The 26,464-nt window shown below is 35.3% G+C and overlaps 1 protein-coding gene across 6 annotated transcripts; it reads left to right on the top strand.

The window, feature by feature from the left end:
- On the top strand, positions 1–25,819 carry poe (E3 ubiquitin-protein ligase-like protein poe). 6 transcript variants are annotated; one of them, XM_018501994.1, is made up of 43 exons: positions 13–134; positions 316–413; positions 935–1,383; positions 1,578–2,102; positions 2,305–2,468; positions 3,895–4,132; positions 4,247–4,364; positions 4,809–4,987; positions 5,181–5,349; positions 5,493–5,719; positions 5,825–5,948; positions 6,171–6,397; positions 7,434–7,643; positions 7,962–12,467; positions 12,551–12,708; positions 12,821–12,964; positions 13,051–13,098; positions 13,348–13,549; positions 13,624–13,813; positions 13,887–14,270; positions 14,413–14,870; positions 14,969–15,082; positions 15,211–15,423; positions 16,627–16,803; positions 16,885–17,059; positions 17,146–17,296; positions 17,578–17,806; positions 17,890–18,039; positions 18,120–18,422; positions 18,512–18,738; positions 18,870–20,637; positions 20,744–20,905; positions 21,088–21,712; positions 21,801–21,991; positions 22,070–22,246; positions 22,378–22,794; positions 22,870–23,265; positions 23,345–23,479; positions 23,568–23,909; positions 24,122–24,576; positions 24,715–25,039; positions 25,116–25,275; positions 25,448–25,819. In XM_018501994.1, exons 1-43 carry the CDS (start codon positions 13–15, stop codon positions 25,510–25,512), a joined length of 15,897 nt encoding a protein of 5,298 aa, XP_018357496.1. In that variant the 3' UTR covers positions 25,513–25,819. The 6 variants fall into 6 exon arrangements, with proteins under 6 accessions (XP_018357502.1, XP_018357496.1, XP_018357500.1 ...); XM_018501998.1 differs by having other exon boundaries at positions 4,830–4,987; positions 13,066–13,098; positions 25,448–25,512; XM_018501996.1 differs by having other exon boundaries at positions 4,830–4,987; positions 25,448–25,512.
- The last annotated feature ends 645 nt before the right edge of the window (positions 25,820–26,464 follow it).

Here is a 26,464-nt window from a genome sequence, read left to right as displayed (position 1 = left end):
GTTCAGTCAAAAATGGCGGCGAAGAGTGGTGGTCATGATGAGTGGGCCTCAGTAATGAAACCGATATTGGGAACACCGCCGCGTTCATTTAATAAAAATGACGTTATCGATCTCATAAAGAGCATCGTTAAAAGGTAAGTATAATTTGTCGTAGTCCAGCAATCGTGTTAAACCACACTCTTTTCGACGCAAAAGAGCATGTTCCCCCTTAGCGGAACAGAAATGGATGTCCGCCTGTCACCGCGGATCGAATTCATCCGACCTTTTATTCCATTTGGCAACAATATCCACCCCTTTCCTTCTGTTATTTTACAGCGAAAACAAATTTGTCTCTCACGAGGATCAATACGATACTTTTTACACGGCGGTCGCTGCCTTGTCAGCAGAGTGTATTAGTGGTTGCGCAAATGCATGTAAGTAACATCGCGCATCCGCGTGCGAATGATTGTACCAAAAATTATTTTATACGCATTTATTTAAAATTCTGATGTGCTTACAATTATTCCATTATTTCATGATTATCATAAGAGACATATAAAGAATAAGAAAGCAGACTTAACTGTAAAATATTTTTTAGGTATTTGAGGAAAGTACTTACATAAAAGATTTTAGGTATTTTAGGTAAAATGTTTAGCTAATTGCTAATGAGTAAAAAATATTTATCTAGTAAAGTATTTGAATAATTTAGACAAAATAGTTTTAGATATTTTAGATAAGTTATCTAAGTATGTTTATCTAAATATTTTATTTTTCGTTATCTTTTGTTCCTTTCTCTCTCTCTGATTCTATATATCTCTCTAAAACTATCCTGGAATACAAGAATAATTCAAAGAGTTTTAAAGTTTTTTTATTATATAGGCTTATTTATATATATTTTGTCAGGTATGTATAAGGTTATAAATATATACTAAATCTTACAAAATATCCTTTTCAGTTGCCAAAAGTCAAATACCTATTGTTTGTCAAGCATGCAAAGTATTGCTTGCGTATCTCGTGGACAAGTTGCCACAACAACAAACACAATCTGGAGAAACTGCATCGGCAGTTTTGACTACGAAGCTGTTACTCCCGATACGTGCGCTATGCACAGGACAGTCTTTACTTACATCTGCAGAAGAGATTGCTCTTGTTTCTGTAATAAAAAATTCAAAATTACCACCTCATGCAACAACTTCATCAGGTGGAAAAGAGAAGGAATCTTCTCAGCAATCTGTAAAAGAATCTATGCGGTCTCGTTGCGATTTGTCTACCAGTATTCTCGAACAATTGACAATGCCGTTGCAAGATTTTTCGTCATCTGCGATTTCGACTAATGAAAATTCTGTAGATAGTATGAACAAAAATACTAATGTCATTACAAGCGAGACACATTCTGACACTAAGGTTTGCCAATGAAGTATAAATGTTTATAACTGATCAAAATATACTTATTGTATGACTACATATTATTTATAATAAGTTATATTTTTTATTGTTATATTATTATTGTACATATGTAATCATAATTATTATAATTATAATATTTCGGTATTAGAATGAATTAAATCAAAATAATAATAAATTATATTATATTGCAGATGATGTTTATTTCAAACAACATAAGCATATTGCAGAATATGGGTGCTGGTGATACTTTGTTGGATATGTGTTTAAATCTTCCACACTTGTCGCGTTATACTCGAAAGTATCAAGCTTACTTATCTAAAAAGGGATTCAGCTTACCAGCAAATGCCTCAGAAGCGCATACGATAAGGCACAGTTTACATTCTGTCGTTAGTGACATTAATATTGTACATAATGTGATATCTCTTCCAATACTCGAACCTTTGACACCACAAAAGTTGGAAAAGTTGTCGCTGCTAACTATGTCTTGTTTGTATTGTTCGATTGCAAATGCAACAGCATCAAGCATAGTTGGCATAACAAATGCAGTATCACCTAAGTGTAGTACAAATACTGCAGCAAATAGTCAAACCAATCAAAATACAAAAACGACCGATGAGGAGTACGATTCTTTAGCAATTACAGTTGTTGAGAAGAGTCTAGAAATATTTGGCCAAGTATCAAATGTTATTAAAAATAGCACACGTGCAGGAGGACATGTAAGTAATTTCCACGAGATTGGTTTCTCTTTGATATTGTAAAAATTATATTTTGTCTACATTAAAATTTAAAAAATATTACACTTATTACATTTATTATTTTAAAATCTACTATTTTCCAGTGATAATTTTAATTTGTGAATATATACTATTGTTTTTTTTTTTATTAGTTATGTAATTATATCTTCTTTATCTATACTAGATTCTGCAAAATCATTTACTGATTGGAGTATGGCTCTTAGTCGCTGGATTACAAGCGCAATTAACTGTGAGCAGTTTTAGTGCTGCAGATAAAGGAAAAGAAGAAAAGGGAAAATCACCAAGTAAAGCTCGTGATGGAAGTGGACGTGTAAATCTCATGAAAGTGTAAATATATATTATGTGTTTTATATATAATACTATATCTTTGTGGATTTAATTGCAGGAACTTTTCTAAAGTTATTTTATATTTTTCTTTATACACTGTTGATTACCAAAATTATAATATGAAGAAAGATATCTGACATTACATGTAACACACATATATATATACATATACGCTAATTATATATATATATATATATATATATATATATGTATGTGTGTAATAATCATGATCTAATCATTTAAGATTTGTTCGCGTTGCATACTCCAACATGTTTCAACATGTTCCTACATAGCTCCTACTCACTCTAACGAGCGCGTTTGAGGAGGAAGTAGGAGCATGTTGGAGCATGTGACGCGAACAAACCTCTAGACACGATAATGTCTCTGTATATACGTCATCTATACATATGTACGGGATGTTCTGAATTTAAATGTTAAAACTTAAGGAGTGTGTAGGGAATCGATAAATGGAAGAAAAAAAAGTCCTTTAAAGATATTCGTTTTGGAGAAAATCACAAAAAAGACGACGTAGTTTTCTTTTTTGTACTAATTTATTACTCATTTACACTTATTTATTCATGTTATTACTTGCTTAATTTAAATATTATTCAAAATGTTAGCTTTTTGCAATAGTGCATTCAGTATGAGCAGCTCGCGTTGCAGTCAAACACTGATCAGTTGTAGGATTCTCTAAACGGTTTATCGACAATTGTCGCTATCGTAAACTAGCGACAGCCAGTGAGAACCGCGCTTTCTTTCAGGATTGTCCTGTCATTGGCTTTCGCTAGTTAACGATAGCAACAATCATCGATAAGACATTTAGAGAATCCCGCTACTAGTCAATGTGACTTGCTGATCTGGCACTCTTCTGTCTGGAAATCTGTGTGCATACTCTTGCATCGTCTCCGTAGTATTACCGTTACAGAAACCATACACAAAAATCATCAGCATATTCAATATTAGAATATATACGCGACATTGTAACAGGAGTAATTCACTCAATGGGTGATTCATTCTGATAATTAACTGACTATAGGCGCAAGGTAGAAACATAAACAAAATTTTCACTAGAAAACGGAATATTGTTTTCGTGTACGATTTCGGCGATGACAATACTTCAGAGGCAGTGCAAAAATGAAGCATTTACATTTGTCTTTCTGATTTTCTCCAAAAAAAAACATGTGCATGTATGTATATACGATTAGATCATAATTGTATATGTACTGTGTACATAATCATTTTCATGTTCTACCATAATCTAGCTGTCCTGTAAGTTTTGTTTCGGTATTAATGTATTTTTATAATTTTAATAAGTTGTTTTATGTATTCTTAGCGCCGAGACATGTATATATCATACATAGGTACACACACACACATATATATATATATATATATATATATTTATATAACATTTTTTTATAACTAGACAACAAGGATTTGGTGTATTATCAGTGGCATTAGCATCCCACGCATTGAATTTAATGAGCGCGCTTTTGGAAGATGTATCTATTGAAGCTAATTCCGATGTGATTGTGGCAGTTCCTGAACCAGCACCGCTGGATATTTTGTCTACTGCTACAGCATTGCAAAGAGCAGTAACGTTCCTACAAGCAGTGCCATTAAATCACTTGCTATTTTATCTGGCTACTATTAGTTACAGAAAGGTATTGAATTATTTTATATACATTTGCATTAATATTAAAACATCGATAATGTGATATTTTATTAATATATTTATATTAATAAAGTGATATTCATATGTGTTTTATTTACTTTAGGCATGTACATTGAAAAGAGTACAAAAGCATCCTTTAGAAGGAGATGCGTTGAGTCAATCAGATTCTACTACATATTATGAAGATCTTTTGAGTTGTTCAGAAAATTCCACTGATGAGGGTAAAATTGTGCAACTCTAATATATTATAATGTACTATATTTATATGAGCTTAGTTTTACTATGTAATAGTAAATTGATTATGAAAGATATATATATTTAGAATACATATACGTACACACGCGCACGCGCGTGCTACAAAATAATCTTTATTTTTTTTTTTGCAATTTTTCTTTCATCATTGCCAGCAGGAATGTTAAAACATATAAGTGCTATTTAATGTGCGTTTTATAGTTTTATTTTATGGAATGCACACAAAAAATTAATTTTCCGTGAATATTATGCACATTATGCTACCATTAATATGTGAAAATTAATTTTAAAATAATTTCTGTAAACATGTAATCGTATGTAACATATACACTTAGATGCAGTTTCAAAATGCTTACATTAATATTTACATATAGACAATTTTATTAATACACTGATATATATTCGCTATATAGAACAAACTATTATGTCGGCAGAGGAGGACAGCGAACCTATTTTGGGATTATGGTTTGAGGAAACCATTGCTCCATCGGACGAGACTTCAACAAATGCTAATAAAGAAACAAATAACGAAGCAAGTGCAGAACGTACTACCATTACTACCATAGTTCCTGATAATCGAGAGCCACATGGTGTATGTTTCTATAATTATATGATTATTTTCTAAAGTCTACAAAAATAAATATTATGAGATATAACGTGAATGTTTGATATGAATATATTATTTTTATGTATTCATATTATATTTGTTACGTATTAATATTTATAATTGCTACAAAATTGTAGCAAATAAGTTATTAATTATTGATTTTCTCTTTTCTTTACAGTACATTTCACTTGCAACAAAAATATTTCAATTCATGAATAAGCACTTAATCGGTAGTAGAAGTACGTATGTTCGAGAATATGTGGTTAATGGATTAGTTGAGCAACAAATGGTTATATTGGCAGCAATTATAAGAGATCTAGATCATGAAACAGCTAGAACAGAAACAGGTAAATTTATACAGTTACCGTATTTTTTGTATGTTTTATATTGAAATATTTATTTTTTGTATTTTAGATTTATTATGTTTTATTTCTTACATTCTCTCTACACATTAAAAGTATAGTATTATAGTATAAAGTTCCATTTTTAGGCACAATTTCTGCATTTTATGGTGCTACATTGGGCACTATGTATTCAGAGTTTTCTCAAGCTTTAAGTCGTTACACTCACAACTTACTCGCATGGAATACACTAAGCGAATCTTTGCAAAATACCTTGCTTCAACATTTGGGAGTAAGTCCTTGGTCTACAGAAAGCAATAGCTCTACCACGTGGCCTCTCCAAGTGTATCCACGAACTCTAAGCGTACTAGCACAGGTGCATAATGATTTAATGATGCTTTTTGCATTAAAATTCTTTAGAATAATATTTAATTTTAATGTATCAAGCACATATTATATTTCTAAAAATTTTTATAATTAGGTATTGTTGCTTAAACCTCAATTAGAAAGGGAAGCTGCGTGTATAAGCATATGGCATCGGTTAGTAACAACTATGGTTGAAAATGTATGTAATCCTCAGACTACGTATGAAGCTGAAAATGAAGGTAGGATATATTTCAAATTTATATCATATAATATCTATATTTTTTTAAGTAAAATATTTTTAATTTAATTAATTAGCTTATTGTTAGTTGTATATTTATTTATGTTTGCTTTTTCAGTAAATATATAATTGTTAATATAATTAAATTTTTTAGTACATATTATTCAGAATATTTCATTAATTTGCTTTATGTTATGTACTTAATATTAATATACAATTACAGATTTGAATGTTGAACATGCCCAGTTAGTTCTCTTTCTATTTCATTCTCTAAATTTAATGCAGAAAAAATCTGTATTACTTGTAACTGGAAGTGGTGCAGTGCGTTGCAGCGAAGCAGTTAAAACGCCAATGAAAGATTATCAACTATTGCACTTATCTCGACTATTGCTTTTACTTGAATATATGATGAAGCATCTGTATGATGCGCATCCGGTATTGCTTGAACAAGTAAGACATTTGTTATATATCTATTGCACCATATTTATAAATCTATATAAACGGCATTTTATATATATATAGATTATCATTACGTTACAGTGTAAATTATTAAATAAGTTAAAATATAAAATATGTTTAACTTATTTTAATTTATTTAATAATTTACCATTTGTAATATTTTATTGTGATTTTGTAATGACAATTTTATAAAATGCTAAAGAAAATTATTATCTCAATGTAATTGAGGTAGCAAGATACCAGGGCCACCAGTGCAAAAGTGCTGCCTGAGTGGTAGTAAACATCTTGTACATTTATTATATTAATTATAACACTTTAAGGCTCCTGACTAGTTACGGCGGCCGTGTTGGAATCATGACGTCAGAAGCGAGGAATGACACGTAAATTTACGCACAATGTCGTTTGTAAACAAAGACAATTTGGATGAAACGAAATGACGGGATTGCTTTAAAACACTTGTAAAAATCGATGACAACTGTCCTTTCCTCTCTTGATAGTCAGACTCGTAAAGTAAGCCTATATTCTGGCAGAAACACACGATTTCACAACTGTTGAAACGAGTTAAATATACATTTTTATAAAATTCCAAGATAACTTTAGTTGTCATCGAAAATTACTTTAAGAAGTACGAAACAAGTCACATTTTCACAATTAAGCAAATAATAACGAAATGGCATTGTGCACAAATTTCGTCGTCAAAACTGGTCAAAATGTCGCTTTTCCACGTTTATAAGTTCGCTCATTTATCATGGTGTGGCGCTGTAACACACATACAAGCACGATCCCATGTCCGTGTACTCACGGGCGAGCACACGGACATGGGCTCGTGCTTAAGTATGTGGCTACCGATTTCGCCAGACTGCCGTCTGATTCTGTGTCGCCACCGTCAACGCAGAGTTCTTGGCTGAGTAGTCAGGAGCCTTAATAATAATTATAAGTTATAATTAAAGAGTTATAATTTATAACTCTTTAATAATAATTATAATTCTTTAATAATAATTGTATTCATTTTTTTTTCTTTGTATAGGTACAATGGAATCTATTCTCTGCGACAAGCTTAGTATGTGATACAAAAGATGGAAATAAACAGACTGCCAGGGCTTTTACTCCTTGGGTAGAAATAGAAGATAATTATCGTAAATATGGTTCACAAGATGAATTCTCAATGAAACCACGTTTTTATAGTTTATCAAGGACTGATTTTAATAACCAAGACGCACCAAAGTTGGATGGATTGGTACGTTTTGCAATTGGATTAGTTATTGTAAAAAAAAAAACAATTTATGGAAGCAATTTTTATGATTCAAATGATATTGTACTGTTGACAACATTCATCTATTTTAAACAATATTAAGAACTTTATTTTCGTGTATTTTAATATTTGATACGTTATTTTTAATAATCTTATGATAAAAAAATTTAATTTAAACAATATAACAAAAAATTTTAATTATTTAACTTTTGTGATATATATTCTCTGTACAACATGATCGAATTTTTTATCTATAGTAAAAGTTTTATATATAATGTAAAATATATTTATTATTCTTTACAGGCCTGTAACTTTATTTTGGGCACTCCAGATAAAATGAAATATCCTCTTTTAGTCGATGCATTGATCGATATTTTGAATGTACTCAATCAAACTGATTTGCACAAAAAAAGCAGTGCTGATAACAAAGAAAAAATTACATTTACTGGACTGTGTGCAATTCAATATTGCTTTTCTATATGTTGGGATTTATTATTAATGTTACCTCCCTCGACTCCTTACATGAACAAACTTGCTCTTGGTGAAGAGATACCAGCTGGACCTATGCTGCTTCATTCGTTGATATGGGGACCAAGAGCTGCATATAAGACTTTCACCGGTTGGATGAAAGATTGTTTAGTGAAGCAAGGAATGTATACGCAATATGCGGAAAATTTGTTAAAAACAGTATCATCTACCGTAAACTCTCTTAAATATGACGTTACCCTTGCAAAGAATTGTATTATTTCACTTAAACCCGAATATAACGCTACTGACAAAATAATGTCGAAAGCATCATTGCCGAAACTTGGTTCATTATGTATACTGGCTGCAGTTGTAGGAAAGCTGCAAGTTCTTATGAATGAGAGCATATCGAAAAACTCTACTGAGAATATTGAAACCTCTAAGAGTACGCAAAATGCAGATTCTGTGCCTTCAAACAGGACTAAAATGATAATTGAGATTCTACCACATATTTTATCAGTGACAGATGCCATTCTGTTATCATGTCGATCTAACATATTGTATCATACGTTTGAATCTGTTGAAGAACATAGAAAATATGGTATGCGAGATTATTTGATTTTAGATAACATTTTATCAATGGCAGGTGCAAATTGGGAAACGGAATCCACATTAGTTTCATTCTTGCCGAGTTGCGTTAAATCCGCACTGGACAAATGGAAGAGTATTGCGTTTGCTCCTGTGGCTTCGAACACATATGCAAATGATATAATACCGGCAGAAAGCTACATTTTCACTACTGTAAATTACCATGTCAAATCTTTATCTGAACATCCAACATTCTCTATTAATCCGTCATTGAAGAATTTGCTATATTGCTTGGTCTCATTTATGATGGAATACATCACTTCCGCAACAGCCCCGGAACCACAATCCGACATACATTCTCAAGCTGTCGATATTCTCATTGCATTGTCAATGGATGCTCGTACTGACTATCTACGAGAGATGGCTACCAACACTTTGACCAAATTATTAGGACAGGATAATGACAATGAGGCGCGGGTCTTGCGCGAACACTTGTTTGTACTAAATCATACTTACAATCTGATAATTGAATATACCGATAATACAGATGGATCCATTAAAGTTGTTATTGATGAGGATATCTTGGATCAATGTATAAAATATTGGGAGCGATTATTGGAAAAACCTCTTGGATGTAAAGCTTTAGACTTGTTCTTCGCTCCCGACTCGAATCGTAGTCTTGTGTCTGTGTTATTGTCTATAACATCATCTCAAGCTTCACCACAGTTTAGCACGTACGTTTTTCAATTTTTCAGTGCGTTATTCAAAACGACTGAAAAACCAGGTGACGGATCGCTTGATCGTCTTTGCAATTCAGTGGCTAGTTTTGCCAATGTTGAAGATGAGAAACTACAAACGTGGTTAAGACACGTTATATTGGGAGTAACAAACGTCCCGGCGACTATTTCTACAACGAATATACAAACGCCCACAGCCGGCACTGCGAATACATTGGTAACTGTTTCTGGTACATCAGAAGATAGTCAAAAACCGGATGAAAGAAATAATGCATCTAATAACGAACAAACTCATTGGGTCATTTCCGATGGTTCTAACAATCAGCCTGCAACTAATAACGACGAGCAGCTTACGATTCATGAAAATAGTCGCTTCTTGCGGGCACTTACGAATTACATAGTAAAAGATAAAAGCAATTTTAGCGCGAACGTTTCTACAACCATTCTTCAAGTTCTCATACCATTAACGTACCATATTTTATCTCCTACCATTGAAGGCAATCGATTTGTACACTTGATGCATATTATGTCTACATTGGCTGATGCTGGACTAGAAAAAGGACATACATTACTGTTCAAAGCTGCGATTGAATGGGTCGAGCTTTGTAAAGAACAGATAATGAACAAGGATCCCCAGTCTTTTGACAAACCATCGCCATACATCGAAGCGGATTGTTGTATATTAAATTACATAACCGACATAGTGGGCGCGATTTGCCCACAGCAGGGACAATCCCAAGATCGAGCCATTAGCCCACCATGGGAAGGTGCTGTACCAAATAACGATTTAAACGATAGCGATTGGGTAGATGAAATTCCGCATGACGATGATGATAGCGCGGCTGAAGATTCGGATGAAGACAGTCTCTGCAATAAACTATGCACTTTTACGATCACGCAAAAAGAGTTTATGAATCAGCATTGGTACCATTGTCATACATGTAACATGGTCGATGGAGTTGGAGTTTGCACGGTATGCGCACGCGTCTGTCATCGTGGTCACGATGTCACATATGCCAAATATGGAAATTTCTTCTGCGATTGCGGTGCTAAAGATGATGGATCATGCCAAGCGCTGACAAAGCGTAGTCCGCAAAGTTCAGAACATCAAGTAGGCAATAACATGCCATATAACAATGCTGGTGCACCCACGGAAAGTAACTTGCTCCTCACAAGCAGCTTACGCCGAAGAGCATCTAGTCCTGTGCACTTGTACGATAAGCATGAGAGAAGCGGACGCGATACCCAAAGACAAGTATATTTAGCAAAACAATTAGAATCATCTAAGGATTGGATACATTCTCAATTATCGAAAAGTGGATTAGTATCTTCATTGGTAGATTTGATGCGCGTGTTGGTACCCGCGGTGGATTCATCTTGCCAACGGTATTCACCAGTTGGTTGTCATGCACGAGCCCAATTGGCACTTAAACGCTTACACACACTCGAGAAAAAGTTTGAGCATACGGATCAGCTTATGTTACCAACTTTGGGATCCCAAGAAGGCGCGTTTGAAAATGTTAGAATGAATTATTCGGGAGATCAGGGTCAAACAATTAGACAATTGCTGTCCGCTCATATGATACGACGTGTCGCTATGTGTTGTCTGTCGTCTCCGCATGGTAAACGACAGCACTTAGCTGTCTCACATGAAAAGGGCAAGATAACAGTGCTGCAACTTAGCGCACTGTTAAAACAAGCAGATTCTTCTAAAAGAAAGTTAACTCTAACAAGGCTTGCTTCGGCCCCAGTACCTTTTACTGTCCTTTCGGTTACTGGAAATCAATGGAATGAGGACTTCTTGGCCGTTTGTGGTTTCAAGGATTGCCACGTGCTTACATTTAACAGTTCTGGAACCGTGTCCGATCATCTGGTGTTACATCCACAGCTAGAAAGTGGAAACTTTATTATTAAGGCACTGTGGCTTCCTGGCGCACAGACACAATTAGCACTAGTCACTGCTGACTTTGTTAAAATTTACGACTTGGGAAAGGACGCCTTAAGTCCACAGTATTATTTCCTTGTGCCGACGGGAAAAATTAGAGATTGCACATTTATGCATGCGGAAGACGGTACATTCCACATGTTACTCATGTCTTCTGCCGGATATATTTACAGCCAAGTAATGGATGAGGAAAGTCAAGCCAAGCATGGTGCTTTCTATGTGACAAACACATTAGACGTTTATCATCCGGAAATAAAAGACACTGGTCAAGTGGGCGGTGGAGGTGTCTCTATTTATTATTCTCATTCTCTGCAATTACTATTCTTCAGTTACGTTTGTGGCAAGAGTTTCATAGCGCCGCTAAAACACATGGACTCTGACATAACTGTAGTATTCCAAATTAATCTCGCCAGTAACAAAACGAACGGCAATAAATCTAACAATAACCAGCCGCAACCATTGTGTCAATGGAGCGAGGTGGCGAATCATCCTGGATTGGTCTGCTCTATTTTGCAGACCAGTAATAATCCGGTGATACTGATGATCAAGCCCGATACAATCATGATACAAGAGATCAAAATTATGCCCGCGAAGGCGAAGATCATGGACATGGTCGCGATTCGACATCCAAGTTCGAATGCTGAGCATCGCACGACACTGATATTATTGTGCGAAGACGGAAGTTTGAGAATTTATATGGCCGGTATGGAGCAGACCGGATTTTGGATGTCGCCTACTGTGCAACCAATTAGTCCTCCTTCTGGTATCAAGCCAACGCGGAAAAAGAAAGCTAATAAGTTGGGAAAACCATCAGGATCTATCACATTTCCCATTGATTTCTTCGAACACTGTCAGGTGATGAACGACGTCGAGTTTGGCGGCAACGATTTACTGCAGATTTATAATGTCGCGCAGATCAAGCATCGTTTAAACACCACTGGAATGTACGTGGTCTCTACGAAATCTATGGGCTTTAATGTAGAAGTTACGAATAACGACGTGATTTTAGTAATGACGGGAATAAGAGTGCTTTTCGGTAATCAGGACATTCAAAAGGCACCTCTGTACGTTGAGGTGAGTCGAGATATGTTTACTGTAATGTGCAAAGACTTATCTTTTTAATTCTAATTAGTTTTATAATTATCATATCTGTAAAGGTATTTGGCAGAAGTATTCGGACTACGCTAACTAGAAGCCGATGGTTCGACATACCTTTAACGAGGGAAGAAAGTCTTCAAGCTGATAAAAAATTGACAATCACTTTTGGACCAAGCCAAGATCAAGAGGGTGTCATTATGGTCGATTCCATCAAAATGTTAGTATGATTACAATACTATTGGATGTCTTTTTAAATGCAAACATAAAATTTTACATGGCTAATTGTATATCTTGCTATTAGTGTACTACTTTGTTATTTTTTTATACAGATATGGTAAAACTAAGGATGTATTTGGATGGCCCGAAGAAATAGAAGAAATTCAATCTTGTCCACCAACATCCGCACCAGTGACGACAGTTAATAATGAAACTGATAATACTATCGTTTCTGCGCCATTGTCCTCAATGAACAAGTACGTTAATAGAATATTTTTTTTAAGTATATGAAGTACATAAAATAAGTCAATTATTTTATAAAGAAAGTATTCTTTAATCCAAGCATATATTATATCAGAACGACAAAGGATAGTTCGGTTAACATGGAAAGGTAAGGATATATAATATAATTTTATTATTGTGAAAGCAAGTAGAGGAATAGATTTGGCAATTGGTGCTACCAGTTAGTCCAAAAACAGTTTATAAATAATAGATATCTTTTTATAAAAAAAAATTTGTACCTGACTATCTGTAATTGGGAAATACGTTCTGGTAACAATTTATTAAAAGTTTTTAAAGCTATTTTTTGTTTTATAATAAATATAATTAATAAAAATAATTTTTTTTTTAAATTTTATAGGATGATATCCAGCATTCTTGAAGTCTTAGAATCTTCATTTATCTTATCCTCCCATGATGACAACAAAACTTCATTAAAAGCCACAGCTATCGATGTTGCATCGCGATTATTAATATTACCTACTCCACCATCAGTACAAATCCATACAACAGCTTTGTTAGCTGCTCTTCACGGCACTAAACAGGCTTATCACTTTCACAAGGTATACAACGATTAATTATTTATTAATAATTTTAATAATTACATATATGTCATATTTTTCTGCGCACTTTTTAGGATTATGCATTGTTATCACATGTACTTGAGTCTTTGAAATCAATGAGAGAAGCAAATGATCCTGCAGATATAGATGCGGAGAACTTTTACAGACTTGTACTTATTGTTCGTGCTATTGCCGTTTCTCGCCCACACAATCTCGCGAAATTTGCTGAACAATATGCAAATAAATCAATTGATGAAAGCACCGGTATGTATTATAAATTAGTGATGTTATGTTAAATGAACAAATGTATAATAATGTTGAAATAATTTATTTCTAGTACCCGTTTTTGAAAAAGACCGTTTAGAAGCTCGTTCGAATACGAAAACCGATGTAAATCAACATCTGGTCATCCAATTAATGGAAATACTGTGGTCTCTACACATGGCGTATCCCAAGAATATGGCACTTGCTCCAGTAGTCATGCCAGGTCTTACACACGCTGAGGGAACAGTTCACGCAATTGTGGAGATAATTCATGCTTTCACGATATGCGACGTTGAAAATAATACCGCGATAGCTGCTAAATTGTATCTGCAGTTATTACTATCTTCAGATACTACCATTAGTTTTAGCGCTAAGCACGCGATAATCAGAGTACTGAGACCTAGATATAGACGCAGGAGAGTGTATATACCGAGTCCTCCCAATTGCAGTACTCCAGGTATAAAATGGAAATGTTTTAAAAAATCTCTTAGAATTGTTTTAGAATTATAGAAAAAATTTTACATAATTTTTTAATAAAGATTTAGTAGATTGATTATATATTTTATTATTTGTTTTCATTGTTATCGGTATTTTTGTAGGTGTAGTTGCAGAAACCGAAGAAAAATCCGCGTCTGTTCCATCGCAAGCATCTCAAGATACAGTGGAGCGCGATGTGGAACAACAGTTTGACATTGAAGCCGTCGAAGCAGTGGACAGAGTGGCAGTCATGCTCGGTGCTGAAGGCAATCAAAATTCGGCTGCCGCAAGGGTGGTTAATCATCCGTTAGAAGCGTTGCTCGGTGCGGGTAATTTCCCACAGTTGCTTGATATGCCGCCAGACGCTGACGATGAAACAATGGTAGAGCTCGCCATAGCCCTCAGTTTACAAGACCACGAAGGAGGAGCCGCTGATCTGCAAGCATTGCGGCAAGGATTCCAGCAAGGCTTCCCTAATTTGCAGGGTATACAGAGCCTCCAAAATCTAAGCGGTTCCACACTGCAAAGCTTGCAAAATTTAGCTGCGCAGGGATTGGTTCAAGTGTCAAACGCTGCTCAGGTAATATTTTTTCACATCAAGTATATAAATTGTCTGGTGTATTTGGTATTTATATATTTCACTTTTAATAATTGTGGACTCTGCTTTTTTCTAATTAGGCTCAAGAAGGTGGACATTACTCTGACACGACCGCTTCTGCAGGTGGTTCCGATGATGAGGGATCAACCGCTGCTACCGATGGTAGTACCCTTCGAACGTCGCCCGCCGAACAAGTAAGTGACATCTTAGCGTATATCTTCTGTCTTGGTACTATTATTCACCGAAAATATGCGGATGTGGATCAACAGAGTCTTAGCATTTGCACATATTATAGTAACGCTTGGGACACATTTTATGTTAGGGTGGTAGTGGTGGTAGCAAGGGTAGCGAGAGCGGTGGAAGCGATAGTGGAGGCAGCGCCGTTGACAGCATGACAGGAGAGCATAATGTTTCTGGCAGGAGCTCCGCGTACGGAGACAATGCTCCCGACAGTGCTATGCCTCCGATTGGAATTGGAGTCAATCAAGCGCCACGTTCTGAAACTAATACTCTAGATGTACCTACAACTTTCACTGTAAGTTCCGTGTATTCAAGAACTTTACATTGCAGATTTATATATGTTCTTGAAAAGCAAAAGAAACAGCGACAGTGACTGGACGCATTCGACATATTAATATATTATATATAGAAATGTTCTTTTGTCTTCTTTTATGATATAATTTTTCTTTTCTTGTTTCATGTCATACCATTTATCGTTGTTATTGAAACTGATACATCATAGTCTATTCTGATGTGGTATTTAGTTGACTTTGAGATTCTGATAATTCAATTTTTATGACCAATCTCAAAAAAGTTGTTTGAAGTTTTTATGAAATCTCTACCGGTAATTTAAATTATCTGAAATCTTTTCACATGTATATGATTTTAAATTTGATTTATGAAGAATAATATTTAAAGATCATTCACATATGTATATGTCTAAGCTAACTTCACAATTAAAAATGATGCATAACACATTGCATTTTTTTTTAAATAAAAAATTAAATTAAGTTTATTAGTGTAATTACATTGTCGTAAAAGAGAGACAATTAATAAAAGTTAAAAGTTAATATATTGAAAGTGGATTTTACGAAAAAAATTTTTATTATATTTTATTTTATTAAATCATTGATGATTTATTAAAATTTTGAGCCTCCGTTCTCAAAAGTTGCCTTTAATCCACACTGCCACAAAAATGTAATTAAAAAAAAATCATACGATTGAACAAATTTCATTAAACATTTTTAATAACGTGCTATAAGACTTCGTTGGATCCCTTTAATTGTCGAAGTCTGAATGGAATATAGAATGTAACATATGCATCCCATTGGCTTTATAAAAGATTCTGAATTTTTTAAGTGAGAGATTGGAATTGCATATAGACAATTATAGGAACTAAAAATTTTTTTAAATAAATAAAATACTTTTACCGAAAATGAAAATAAATTGCATTCTGTTGAGACTTCGAAGTTTAAGCAATTTTATTTAGAACTCTAATAGTATATTATTCATCTTTTTATCAAAAGAACTATGACTGCATAATCATCGCACATACATTAATAATATCTTTTTTGTGAATTTTCTTACATTTAGAATGTATTATTTGAATGCATCTATTATTTTATTTCTGTCTAAAACTGACAATGGAATTCCAGAAATTCTGACTTGAGAAACCATTCAAATGAATGGTACAAATATATTTTATATTTATACATTATTGTGTGTCATCCCATATTAGACCACCGAGCAAGAAGAAGGTACTGAGCAAGAGCAAGGCGTTGAGCAGGAAAGTGATACAACTGGTGAGATTACTGTGAAATTACATGCTATACGGCTTTCATTGTTGGACAAATTTACACAATTTGTGCCCAATCTAATAAATGTCCGAGGAGTGCTTGCCATTCCATTTATGCAGGTAGTTATTATAATATTACAAGTTGCTTGTAATCAGGAAAATTAAACGAAAAATAGTATCAAAGCTTTTATTTTCCACTAGGTTGTATTAATGTTGACTGCTGATCTTGACGGTCAAGATGAAAGAGACAAAGCATGCGTAGAACGTTTGTTGCAAATGCTTGTGAAAGAATTAGAGATGGATAAACCTGATACAAACAATATATGCGAACGTAGTAATAAGAGGGAAGTTCATTTGGTTATCATGCGCTTACTAAGTAAGTAAATAATTATTTATCTTTATTATAAGCTTATATCAATGTACGCTATACATATTACTATTATTTTATCATTATTTTCTCAGGCGTGCTTATGTCTCGTTCGAAATACGCGGCAAAGACTTCCTCGGATAATCCGAACTTTGTGTCACAAACTACTGCTGCAATATTGAGTAAAGCTGGTATTATCGACTATTGTCTAACGTTATTACAAGCTTTGCTCGATTATTGGAAAACGTAAGTTTACTTCAATTCCGATATGAATGTCTTTGTGTTACCAATAGTTATAATTTATGATATTGACGCCAATATTTCATTTATATCAGTTATAATCTTATCGAAGTATGGATCTTTGAGATGAGTTACTATTTATTTCATGCTTCTTTATTTCACTACTTTTCAATCAATCTCTTAATATCAAAACACCGAAATTCAACTGAGTTTTATACATGACAAGTCTATTCTCACATTAGGAACCATGTGCTATCTTAATTTCACGAATATATTCTGTTTATTAGTACTAATACAGAGGAGTCTGGTACTATGATCGGAGGTCAATTACTCAAAGAACATCTTACCACATCGCCTCCAGATATGTCACCATTCTTCTTGAGACAATACGTTAAAGGCCATGCCGGCGATGTATTCGAACCTTATCCTCAATTATTGACGGAAATGGTACTACGATTGCCGTATCAGGTGCATAAATATGCAGAAAGTACCGTAGTGCAACCTGCATTCGAACAGGTAATTGCCAATAGCTTTTTCTTTAATAGTAGCTTCTTCCTTATTTACAAAAATAAACGATAAATTGTTTTTAATCTATGCAGCCATGGTACTTCTATCTTTGTGAATACATGATGTCGTATCAAACGCCATTCGTCAGACGACAAGTACGTAAATTGTTACTCTTTATATGCGGCAATAAGGAAAAATACAGACAATTACGGGATCTTCACGCTCTCATATCTCATGTGCAGGTAATTTTATTATATAATACTTTTATATTAAACAAAAATGATATCGTAAACTAAGTTTGAATTATTATTCTTGTTGCTAGTCCGTGCAACAGTGTTGTACTACCGGTGGCTACGATCCGCCGCATGCTCGTCCGCATTCCATCAATTTACCATACGACTCCTTGGTGGAATTAATTGAACACCTTAAATGTTGTGTAGAGATTGCTACTAGTCGTACAGGAAATTGGCAACGGTTTTGTTTAAAACAGAATACAGTTCTATCGTATCTCTTCGCTATTTCGACACTTTTGGACGAAGGCGTAAGTCCTACAGTGCTTCAGTTGTTGCAATGTGCTATTTGTTCAAATAACAAGTCTAAAGAAACGAAGGATGCTAAATCAAAGGTAAATATAACGATTTTGTATATTAAATTATACGGTCGTTTTATTATGAGTGTTTTTTCAACGTTTGTGTTAATATCAATTTAAATTAGGAATCGAAATCAATGACTGGTACGAAAGAGAGGCGTGAACGGGAAAAATCGGAAGATTCCGATACGGAGGCTAAATTCGAAGAAGCGCAATGTTTGACTCTAGTCGAGCAAATTCAAAAGCAAGTGCATCCCACATTGCTGATGAAGTTTATACAAACTTTCCTTCTTGAAACAAATAATACGAACGTTCGTTTACAAGCGCATTCTCTTATCTTAGCAATTTATAAGTAAGTTATCAATCTTATTACTCACAAAATTTAATTATAGAACAAAAGAAGTGAAATAGATGTAAATATGAAAAATACGGGATATAATGTTGCAAGAAAAAGTATTAAAACACGTATTTTTTAAATTTTAGAAATTGTGGACCAACAGATCAAGAAGTTTTGCTGGATCTGTTATGGCGTTTGTGGCCTCTGGTCCCAGCTTATGGCAGAAAGGCAGCACAATTTGTTGATTTACTTGGTTACTTCTGTTTGAAAACGCCGCATGCTGGAAAGAAGATGCATACGTATATGGAGCAGGCGGTTGCTGTTTTACACGCGCAGAATCAGTTACTTGCGCGACATCCTAACGCGAATCTTTACGTAAATTTGGCACAGTTCGTTGAATTAGACGGCTATTATTTGGAGAGTGAACCTTGTCTTGTGTGTAATAATCCAGAAGTACCGATGGCAACAATCAAGCTGTCGTCAATTAAAGTAGATTCCAAATTTACAACGACGACACAGATCGTGAAACTAGTCGGCAGTCATACCATCAGTCGCATCACTCTCCGCATAGGCGATCTGAAGAGAACGAAAATGGTTCGTACTATCAATGTGTACTATAACAATCGGTCAGTGCAGGCTGTCGTAGAATTGAAGAATAAACCAGCCATGTGGCACAAGGCGAAAAAGATTACACTTGCCCAGGGGCAGACGGAGGTCAAAATGGAATTTCCATTGCCAATAGTCGCTTGTAATCTCATGATCGAGTATGCCGATTTCTACGAGAATATTCAAGCCTCATCCGAGACGTTGCAGTGCCCGCGATGTTCCGCTAGTGTACCGGCAAATCCTGGTATATGCGCGAACTGCGGCGAAAACGTATTTCAGTGCCACAAATGTCGAGCGATTAATTATGATGAAAAAGATCCGTTCTTATGTCACGCTTGCGGATTCTGCAAATACGCAAAGTTCGATTACACCTTGACTGGCAGACCGTGCTGCGCCGTTGATCCCATAGAAAACGACGACGATCGAAAGAAGACGGTGGCAACCATTAATACTTTACTAGAGAAGGCGGACCGAGTATATAAAACTTTGATATCCAACAAACCTACATTGGAAATGCTTCTTGTTAAAATATCTGAGCATCGTTTGGATCGAGGATTAGAAGACGGTATACAGGTATCTGGCAGTACTCAAGTGAATAGAGCGATCCAGCTACTCGCTCAAAGATATTGCGGAGAGTGCAAGACTTCTTTTGAGGAGCTGAGTAAAATTATCCAACGCGTTCTAGCCTGTCGCAGAGAGCTTGTTGCGTATGACAGAAATCAACGTGGTCAGAGTAGCTCGCAGTCGTCATATAGTGGGTCCAGTGCAAACGATGTCATAAAAGACGAAACCATAGTTTCGCCGGTCGGACGTTGTTACGGATGTGCATCCGCTGCAACGGAACACTGCTTGATACTCTTGCGCGCATTAGCTACCAAAAGTGTAGCCAGAGATGTTTTGTGCAAACAAGGACTAATCCAAGAACTCGTGGAGCACAATTTGCGAAAGGGTACAGTACAAATGCAAGAGGACGTCCGACAATTGTTGTGCCTTGTCACAAGGGATAACGCACAATCAACTAAAGAGATATGCTCGCTTCTAACTAATCGAATCACGTTGACACTTCGCGGACGAGTTGCTACCCCTAATCTTTCGGTCGCCGTACGACATGAAATGGCTCTTCTCGCAGCACTCGTGCAAAAAGAGGACTCTTGTTGGGAACAGAAATTGCGATGCGTAATGCAGCTATTTTTAATGGCTTGTAAAGAATCAAAAAGTCCCGTTGTAATGGAAAGTATCATATTGCCGTGTCTGAAAATTTTACAAGGCCTTATCAAACCAGATCAACCGGTATCGAAGAAAAATAAAGTAAGCATTCAACCGAACGTAGCACGTATCTTTCTTTGTAATGCGTGTAATTATATATTGTAATTGTAAATGTATATTTTTTCACGTAATTTTTACATAATTTCAGGATAAAACCATCGAGTCTCTGGCAACTGTACAGCCTCCGGAAGACGTTAGTATTGATGTGGGTAAATGGATCAGTGGCGATCCCAAACATTCATATTCCGAATGGCTTCGCCGTATGCCAGCTAAGAAGACTGAACCATCTACAGCTAAACCTCTTAAAAAGGTTGGTGCAAAGTAAAGCAACTAAATTAACGTTTTAATCAATGAAAATAAAGTAATTATGAAGTCGTAATTATTATATAATATTATTCAATTACATATATATGATTTTATCATGAAAAGATAATAGAAATATTTTGAAAATATCTCGATTTATTGTTTTTCTTCATTGATTCTTTGTTTTAGGAGGAGGCTCGTGTGTTGTATCTGATGGAAAAATACGGGCACAGGTGGCATCAGCGTTGCATGAGGCATCAAGGCGTTCAACCGCTAAAACTGTCCGACGGTGCTTGGTTGAAGGAAGTTCTCTTCAACCCTAGTTCTCGCCTGGCACGCCAAGTAGCGTGTAACATGATCGAGAGCCTTTGCCAAGGCATAGAGAGGAAGAAGGAGGTTCTGGTTTTGTTGACATGTTATTTGGAAGAGCTACGTACCGCTGGCGAGAGCAGCACTGAGTTTCTCACATTATATCAAAGTTTAATTAGACAGTCGCCTTGGAAGCAATTCTTGGCAATACGCGGTGTAATGACTTTGTTGGCGGAACTCTTGACCCGAGAAATAGAGGAATTACACAGACTGGAGGAGACTACTTTAACTAGCGATCTTGCTCAAGGGTACTCATTGAAAATGCTTACGGAACTTTTGGCAACTTTCTTGGAACAGGAAAATATCAAGCAGCAATATAAGGGCCGACTAGTCGGTGCAGTATTAAACGGTTACCTATCACTTAGGAGACTGGTTGTTCAGCGCACTAGACTAATTGATGATACGCAAGAGAAGCTATTAGAACTTTTAGAAGAAATGACTACCGGTAATAATCTTGAAGTTTTTTGCGTTCAGATGTTTTCAATAATCTTTGCTCGTGTATACGAGAATGAAATATTTATCTTGTGTATTAGGCACCGAAGAGGAAACTAAAGCATTCATGGCAATTTGCGTTGAAACGATACAAAAGCAGAATCCTCAAGATGTTCGTACTCCAGTATTCATATTTGAAAGATTGTGTTCGATTATTTATCCGGAGGAAAATGATATCGGAGAATTCTTTTTGACGCTTGAGAAGGATCCACAACAGGAAGATTTCTTACAAGTGAGTTCACGTGTCCATTTCCGAATAAAATTTTTATATTTACGTAGAGAATATTTCTATTTTTTTATACTTTTGTAGGGAAGAATGTTAGGAAATCCTTATAGCAGCTTAGAACCCGGCCTTGGTCCACTTATGAGAGATGTAAAAAATAAGATTTGTCAAGATTGCGAGTTAGTTGCACTTTTAGAAGATGATAACGGAATGGAACTTCTCGTTAATAATAAAATTATTAGTCTGGACCTTCCTGTTAAGGAGGTAAGAATATAGTTTTTGGCAAACATGTAAAATTCATCTTGAAATATTTACATTCTATTTATTTCTGTCTTTATACAAATAGTTAATTAAAGAGAATTGTATTTCCATAATATTTTCTTTTCCTTATCCAGGTTTATAAGAAGATTTGGGTGCTGGAAGGTGGCGAATGTGATGCCATGCGCGTAATATATCGTATGCGTGGCCTGCTTGGAGACGCAACTGAAGAATTTGTCGAAACTTTGAATGCCAGTAGCGAGCAGGAGGTGAACAATGAGGAAGTTTACAAAATGGCTAATGTACTTGCAGACTGCGGCGGTCTTCAAGTTATGCTGGACAGATTGGCGGCAATACACGATGTGAATCGCGCGAGACCTCTTCTTCAAGTGTTATTGAAATTATTCAGATTGTGCGTAAAGGTCAAGAAAAACCAAGAAGTTCTAAGCAAACCTGAATTGGGAGCAATAACCGTATTTTTGGACGTTCTCCAACGTTGTCTTGCCACAGAATCGGAAAATTCTCAAGCGAAAATTACTGAGCAATTATTGGACGTAAGTATAACGACAAAGAAGATAATTTTTATTTAACGCTATAAGCAATACGTGAATGTTTAATATTGATTGTAGATTATGGAAACGATATTAGCGAATGCAGCGTCGCAACCATTCAGCGCATTCGAAGCATTTTCGCGCACTCTCGGTGGACCTGAACATATCAAGGCCCTCCTATCCTGCACACAGTCCACGGCAGTTAGGCAAAGTGCTAGCGTACTCGCACACCTTGCGAGAGTCTTGGCGGCGTTGACTTACGGCAATAAAGAAAAAATGGCACTCCTGTGTGATTACTTCAAACCTGTATTGAACTTTTACAAATTCGATTTTGAGCACACGCCTGAGGACGAGCAGAAGTTAGAACTGTTCTGCATACTCACTCAAGGCATTGAACGAAATGCCATTGGAAATACACTGAAAGATTATATCATAAATATGGGCATAGTGAAAGATGCCTTTGAGTACATCACCGTGAGTATAAAACGATATAAAACGAGATAAGTATAAGAATATGTTATACGGTTAATTATATTTTTCTATGTTTTTGCAGGTACATGCCCCATGCGTTAAACCCACGTTGTTACGCACAGATAGTGATGAGTTGAAGGAATTTATATCCAAACCAGCTCTAAAATATATTCTACGATTCCTCACTGGGTTAGCTACAGATCATGAGCCGACTCAGGTAATACAGATATTTTGTCTTTACAATTTTCTTTTATTAATGAATGACATTGATATAATATAATTAATTGATCTTTTATTTTGTGTAGTTGACTGTCTCGCAAATAACTATTAACATCATCCATCGACTAGAGCAAGTGTCTTCAAATGAACATGTTGGCTCATTAGCAGAGAATTTATTGGAAGCATTATGTACTAATAAACGAGTAGCCGAACTCATCGAAGAAGCTCGTCAACACACCCGCAGCGAGAAGAAACGCTTAGCTATGGCAATGCGTGAGAGACAATTGGGCGCACTTGGCATGCAAACTAACGATAAGGGTCAAGTCACCGCCAGTGGAACGATTCTTCAGCAGATGGAAGACCTGGGCGATGAGACTGGACTGATCTGTGTCATCTGTCGCGAAGGATACAAATTTAAACCAAATTTGGTATATATCTTTTATTCTTTTCGTTACATATCTTAGAATTGGGGTCATGTGAACATTTAGTGCTATATTTTAGAAATTTGGAATTGATTTTTATTAACGATAATATATCAGCATTATGTAATTTATATTATTAGAAGCGTTAAATATCTTTTTGTATATTTCCTTTATTATCTTATTTAATGATTACGTTCTTTATTGTTATTTTGTTACAGGTGTTAGGTGTTTATACATTCACGAAGCGCTGCAACGTAGAAGAATTTGAGACAAAGCAACGAAAAACTGTAGGTTATACGACTGTCACACATTTCAACGTGGTCCACGTAGATTGCCATACGTCTGCGGTACGTTTAGCACGCGCTAGAGACGAGTGGGAAAGCGCGGCGTTACAGAACGCTAATACGAAATGTAACGGATTGCTGCCGTTGTGGGGTCCACAAGTTCCAGAGTCTGGATTTGCCAGTTGTTTAGCTAGGCACAATACATATTTACAAGAATGCACTAGTCACCGCGATATATCTTACTCATCGACCGTTCATGATCTGAAGCTGCTTCTTCTGCGATTTGCTCAGGAGAAGAGTTTCCATGAAGATACCGGTGGTGGAGGTCCCCAATCAAATATGCATATAGTGCCGTACTTAATACACATGGCTCTGTATGTCGTTAATACGTAAGTATATTTTGATAACGTATTAGAAATTATAATAAAGAGAAGAAAGATTCACAAAATTGGAAATGAAAAGAACAGGAGATTAATACAAAAGTTACATTATTAATATTACAAATTTTTTGATATTTATTTTCATAGAACGCGATCAGCAACCAGAGAGGATAAAGCTCTAATGACTTACTTAGAAGTACCGCCAGGCTCGACGTGGCTCGATAGTTGTTACGAAGCAGAGGGTCCATTGTATCAGTGCACACTTTCGCTTCTTCTACTTACACCTGCTCGTTGGAAATCTCATAGACTTACACATCTCAATCGATTACTCGTCCTTGCACATCAACGTTACGTGTCCCCTTCAGCCACTACAAAGACTATTATGGAACCAAGCGCCAAGGATTACCCTATTTACAAAAATATTCTAATCTTCTTCGGTCTAGTGGATTCTATTTATGCAAACTTCCTTAAGGTTCGGATGATTTTAATAATTATTGACTACGTATAGCAGTTGCGTCTATTTGCCTAAATTATTTCTACATTTACAGAAAGTAAATGTTTTATCCGATGACCAGTGGCCTTCGGTTCTGGCTGAATACATCAGGCATAATGACGAAGTCATGCTAAAAGCCTCGGAACGTGTGCTTTCGTCGTATCGCGATGAATTGTTGCCGTGCACATCATTCGAGGAATTTTGCGATATTGTTGGTAAGTTTTGTAAATGTAAAAAATCGAAGAATTCAGTAACAAATTAAGTTTTCAAAATTATTTTTTTGAAACCAAAGGATTTATAAGGATTATAGACTTAATTTTTGTATTAAATCTTTCAATGATTCGTCTTTGTTTGATCCGATTAAAACATAAATATGTCACATTGCAGGCTTATTAGAAGATATAAGAAATCCTTCTGCGTACATTACTGATGTCTTGCGACGCCTTGCTTGAAGATACTGGAAATTCTCATTGTGTAGCTTACTGCATTATTGTTATCAACGAATTGGTTTTCTTTTCTGTTCTCTCACCCAATCGATATAATCCTTTTAAGACTTTTCTATCGAAAAGATTTTCGTGTTCTATATCAAAAATTAATTCAACATGATAATATACCCAACACAGACGGAACTGTTTAGGGTGTACATTGTGTTATACATGTGTGATGAGAGATAGATTATTATAAATTATTCTTCATTGCTGCTATAAATCTTTATTTGTAGACAATGTGTATATGAAAAAAACTTATGCTTTAATAAAATGCGACTAAATAAAAGTGTTTAAATATATATGATCTTTCAAGATTATTTATTACCATTGATATCATCTCACATTTTTTTCTTTAGGAATCATTGGGATAAAGATGGGGTAAGTAAGTCGATAAAAAATAAGATACAACTTTGTACTAACAGTTTTTCCTGTTTACTACCACTAATATAATAGCAAATACTGTTACGATACATTGTATAGGAATGGTATACGATCGGACAACGCTCGATCATTTTTGTATAAATGTTTCTTCGCTCACTATTAATAATAACTATATTCTATACCATTAATGACGTTACTGCTAAGGTACTATTAAAACTATTGTTAACACTATTGTCTACGTATTGTATAGCCTCCGTTTTCTCGAAAAATTTATTTCGCATATGCTATTTTATTTCATAACAAAGTTTTCGCTCTCGAATATTAATCAGTTAATAAATTCATATTTATGACGCAACAGCGTGATATACCTTTTGGCAGTGAAACCGATTTCGTAGGCGAAATATAGAAAAAAGAATATCAAAATTGAGTAAGTTTGCTCTCGTTCAACGCGAAGATGAACAGATGTGGTATACAAATATATATGCCCATGTTAAATTCGACGTTCGATTTGTAAGTTAAAATAAATCCAATGTAT

The sequence above is a fragment of the Trachymyrmex cornetzi genome, unplaced genomic scaffold, assembly GCF_001594075.2.
Source record: "Trachymyrmex cornetzi isolate Tcor2-1 unplaced genomic scaffold, Tcor1.1 scaffold1462, whole genome shotgun sequence".
NCBI classification, from domain to species: Eukaryota; Metazoa; Arthropoda; class Insecta; order Hymenoptera; family Formicidae; genus Trachymyrmex; species Trachymyrmex cornetzi.
Note: the sequence above shows the minus strand (reverse complement) of the source record. Positions and strands in the feature narration are given on the sequence as shown.

Excerpts from the sequence above, each read along its gene's own strand:
- poe (XM_018501994.1), top strand. The coding sequence starts at position 13 with ATGGCGGCGAAGAGTGGTGGTCATGATGAGTGGGCCTCAGTAATGAAA. Across the intron at positions 135-315 it reads ATAAAGAGCATCGTTAAAAG|CGAAAACAAATTTGTCTCTC; the intron begins GTAAGTATAATT and ends GTTATTTTACAG. Across the intron at positions 2,103-2,304 it reads GCACACGTGCAGGAGGACAT|ATTCTGCAAAATCATTTACT; the intron begins GTAAGTAATTTC and ends TATCTATACTAG.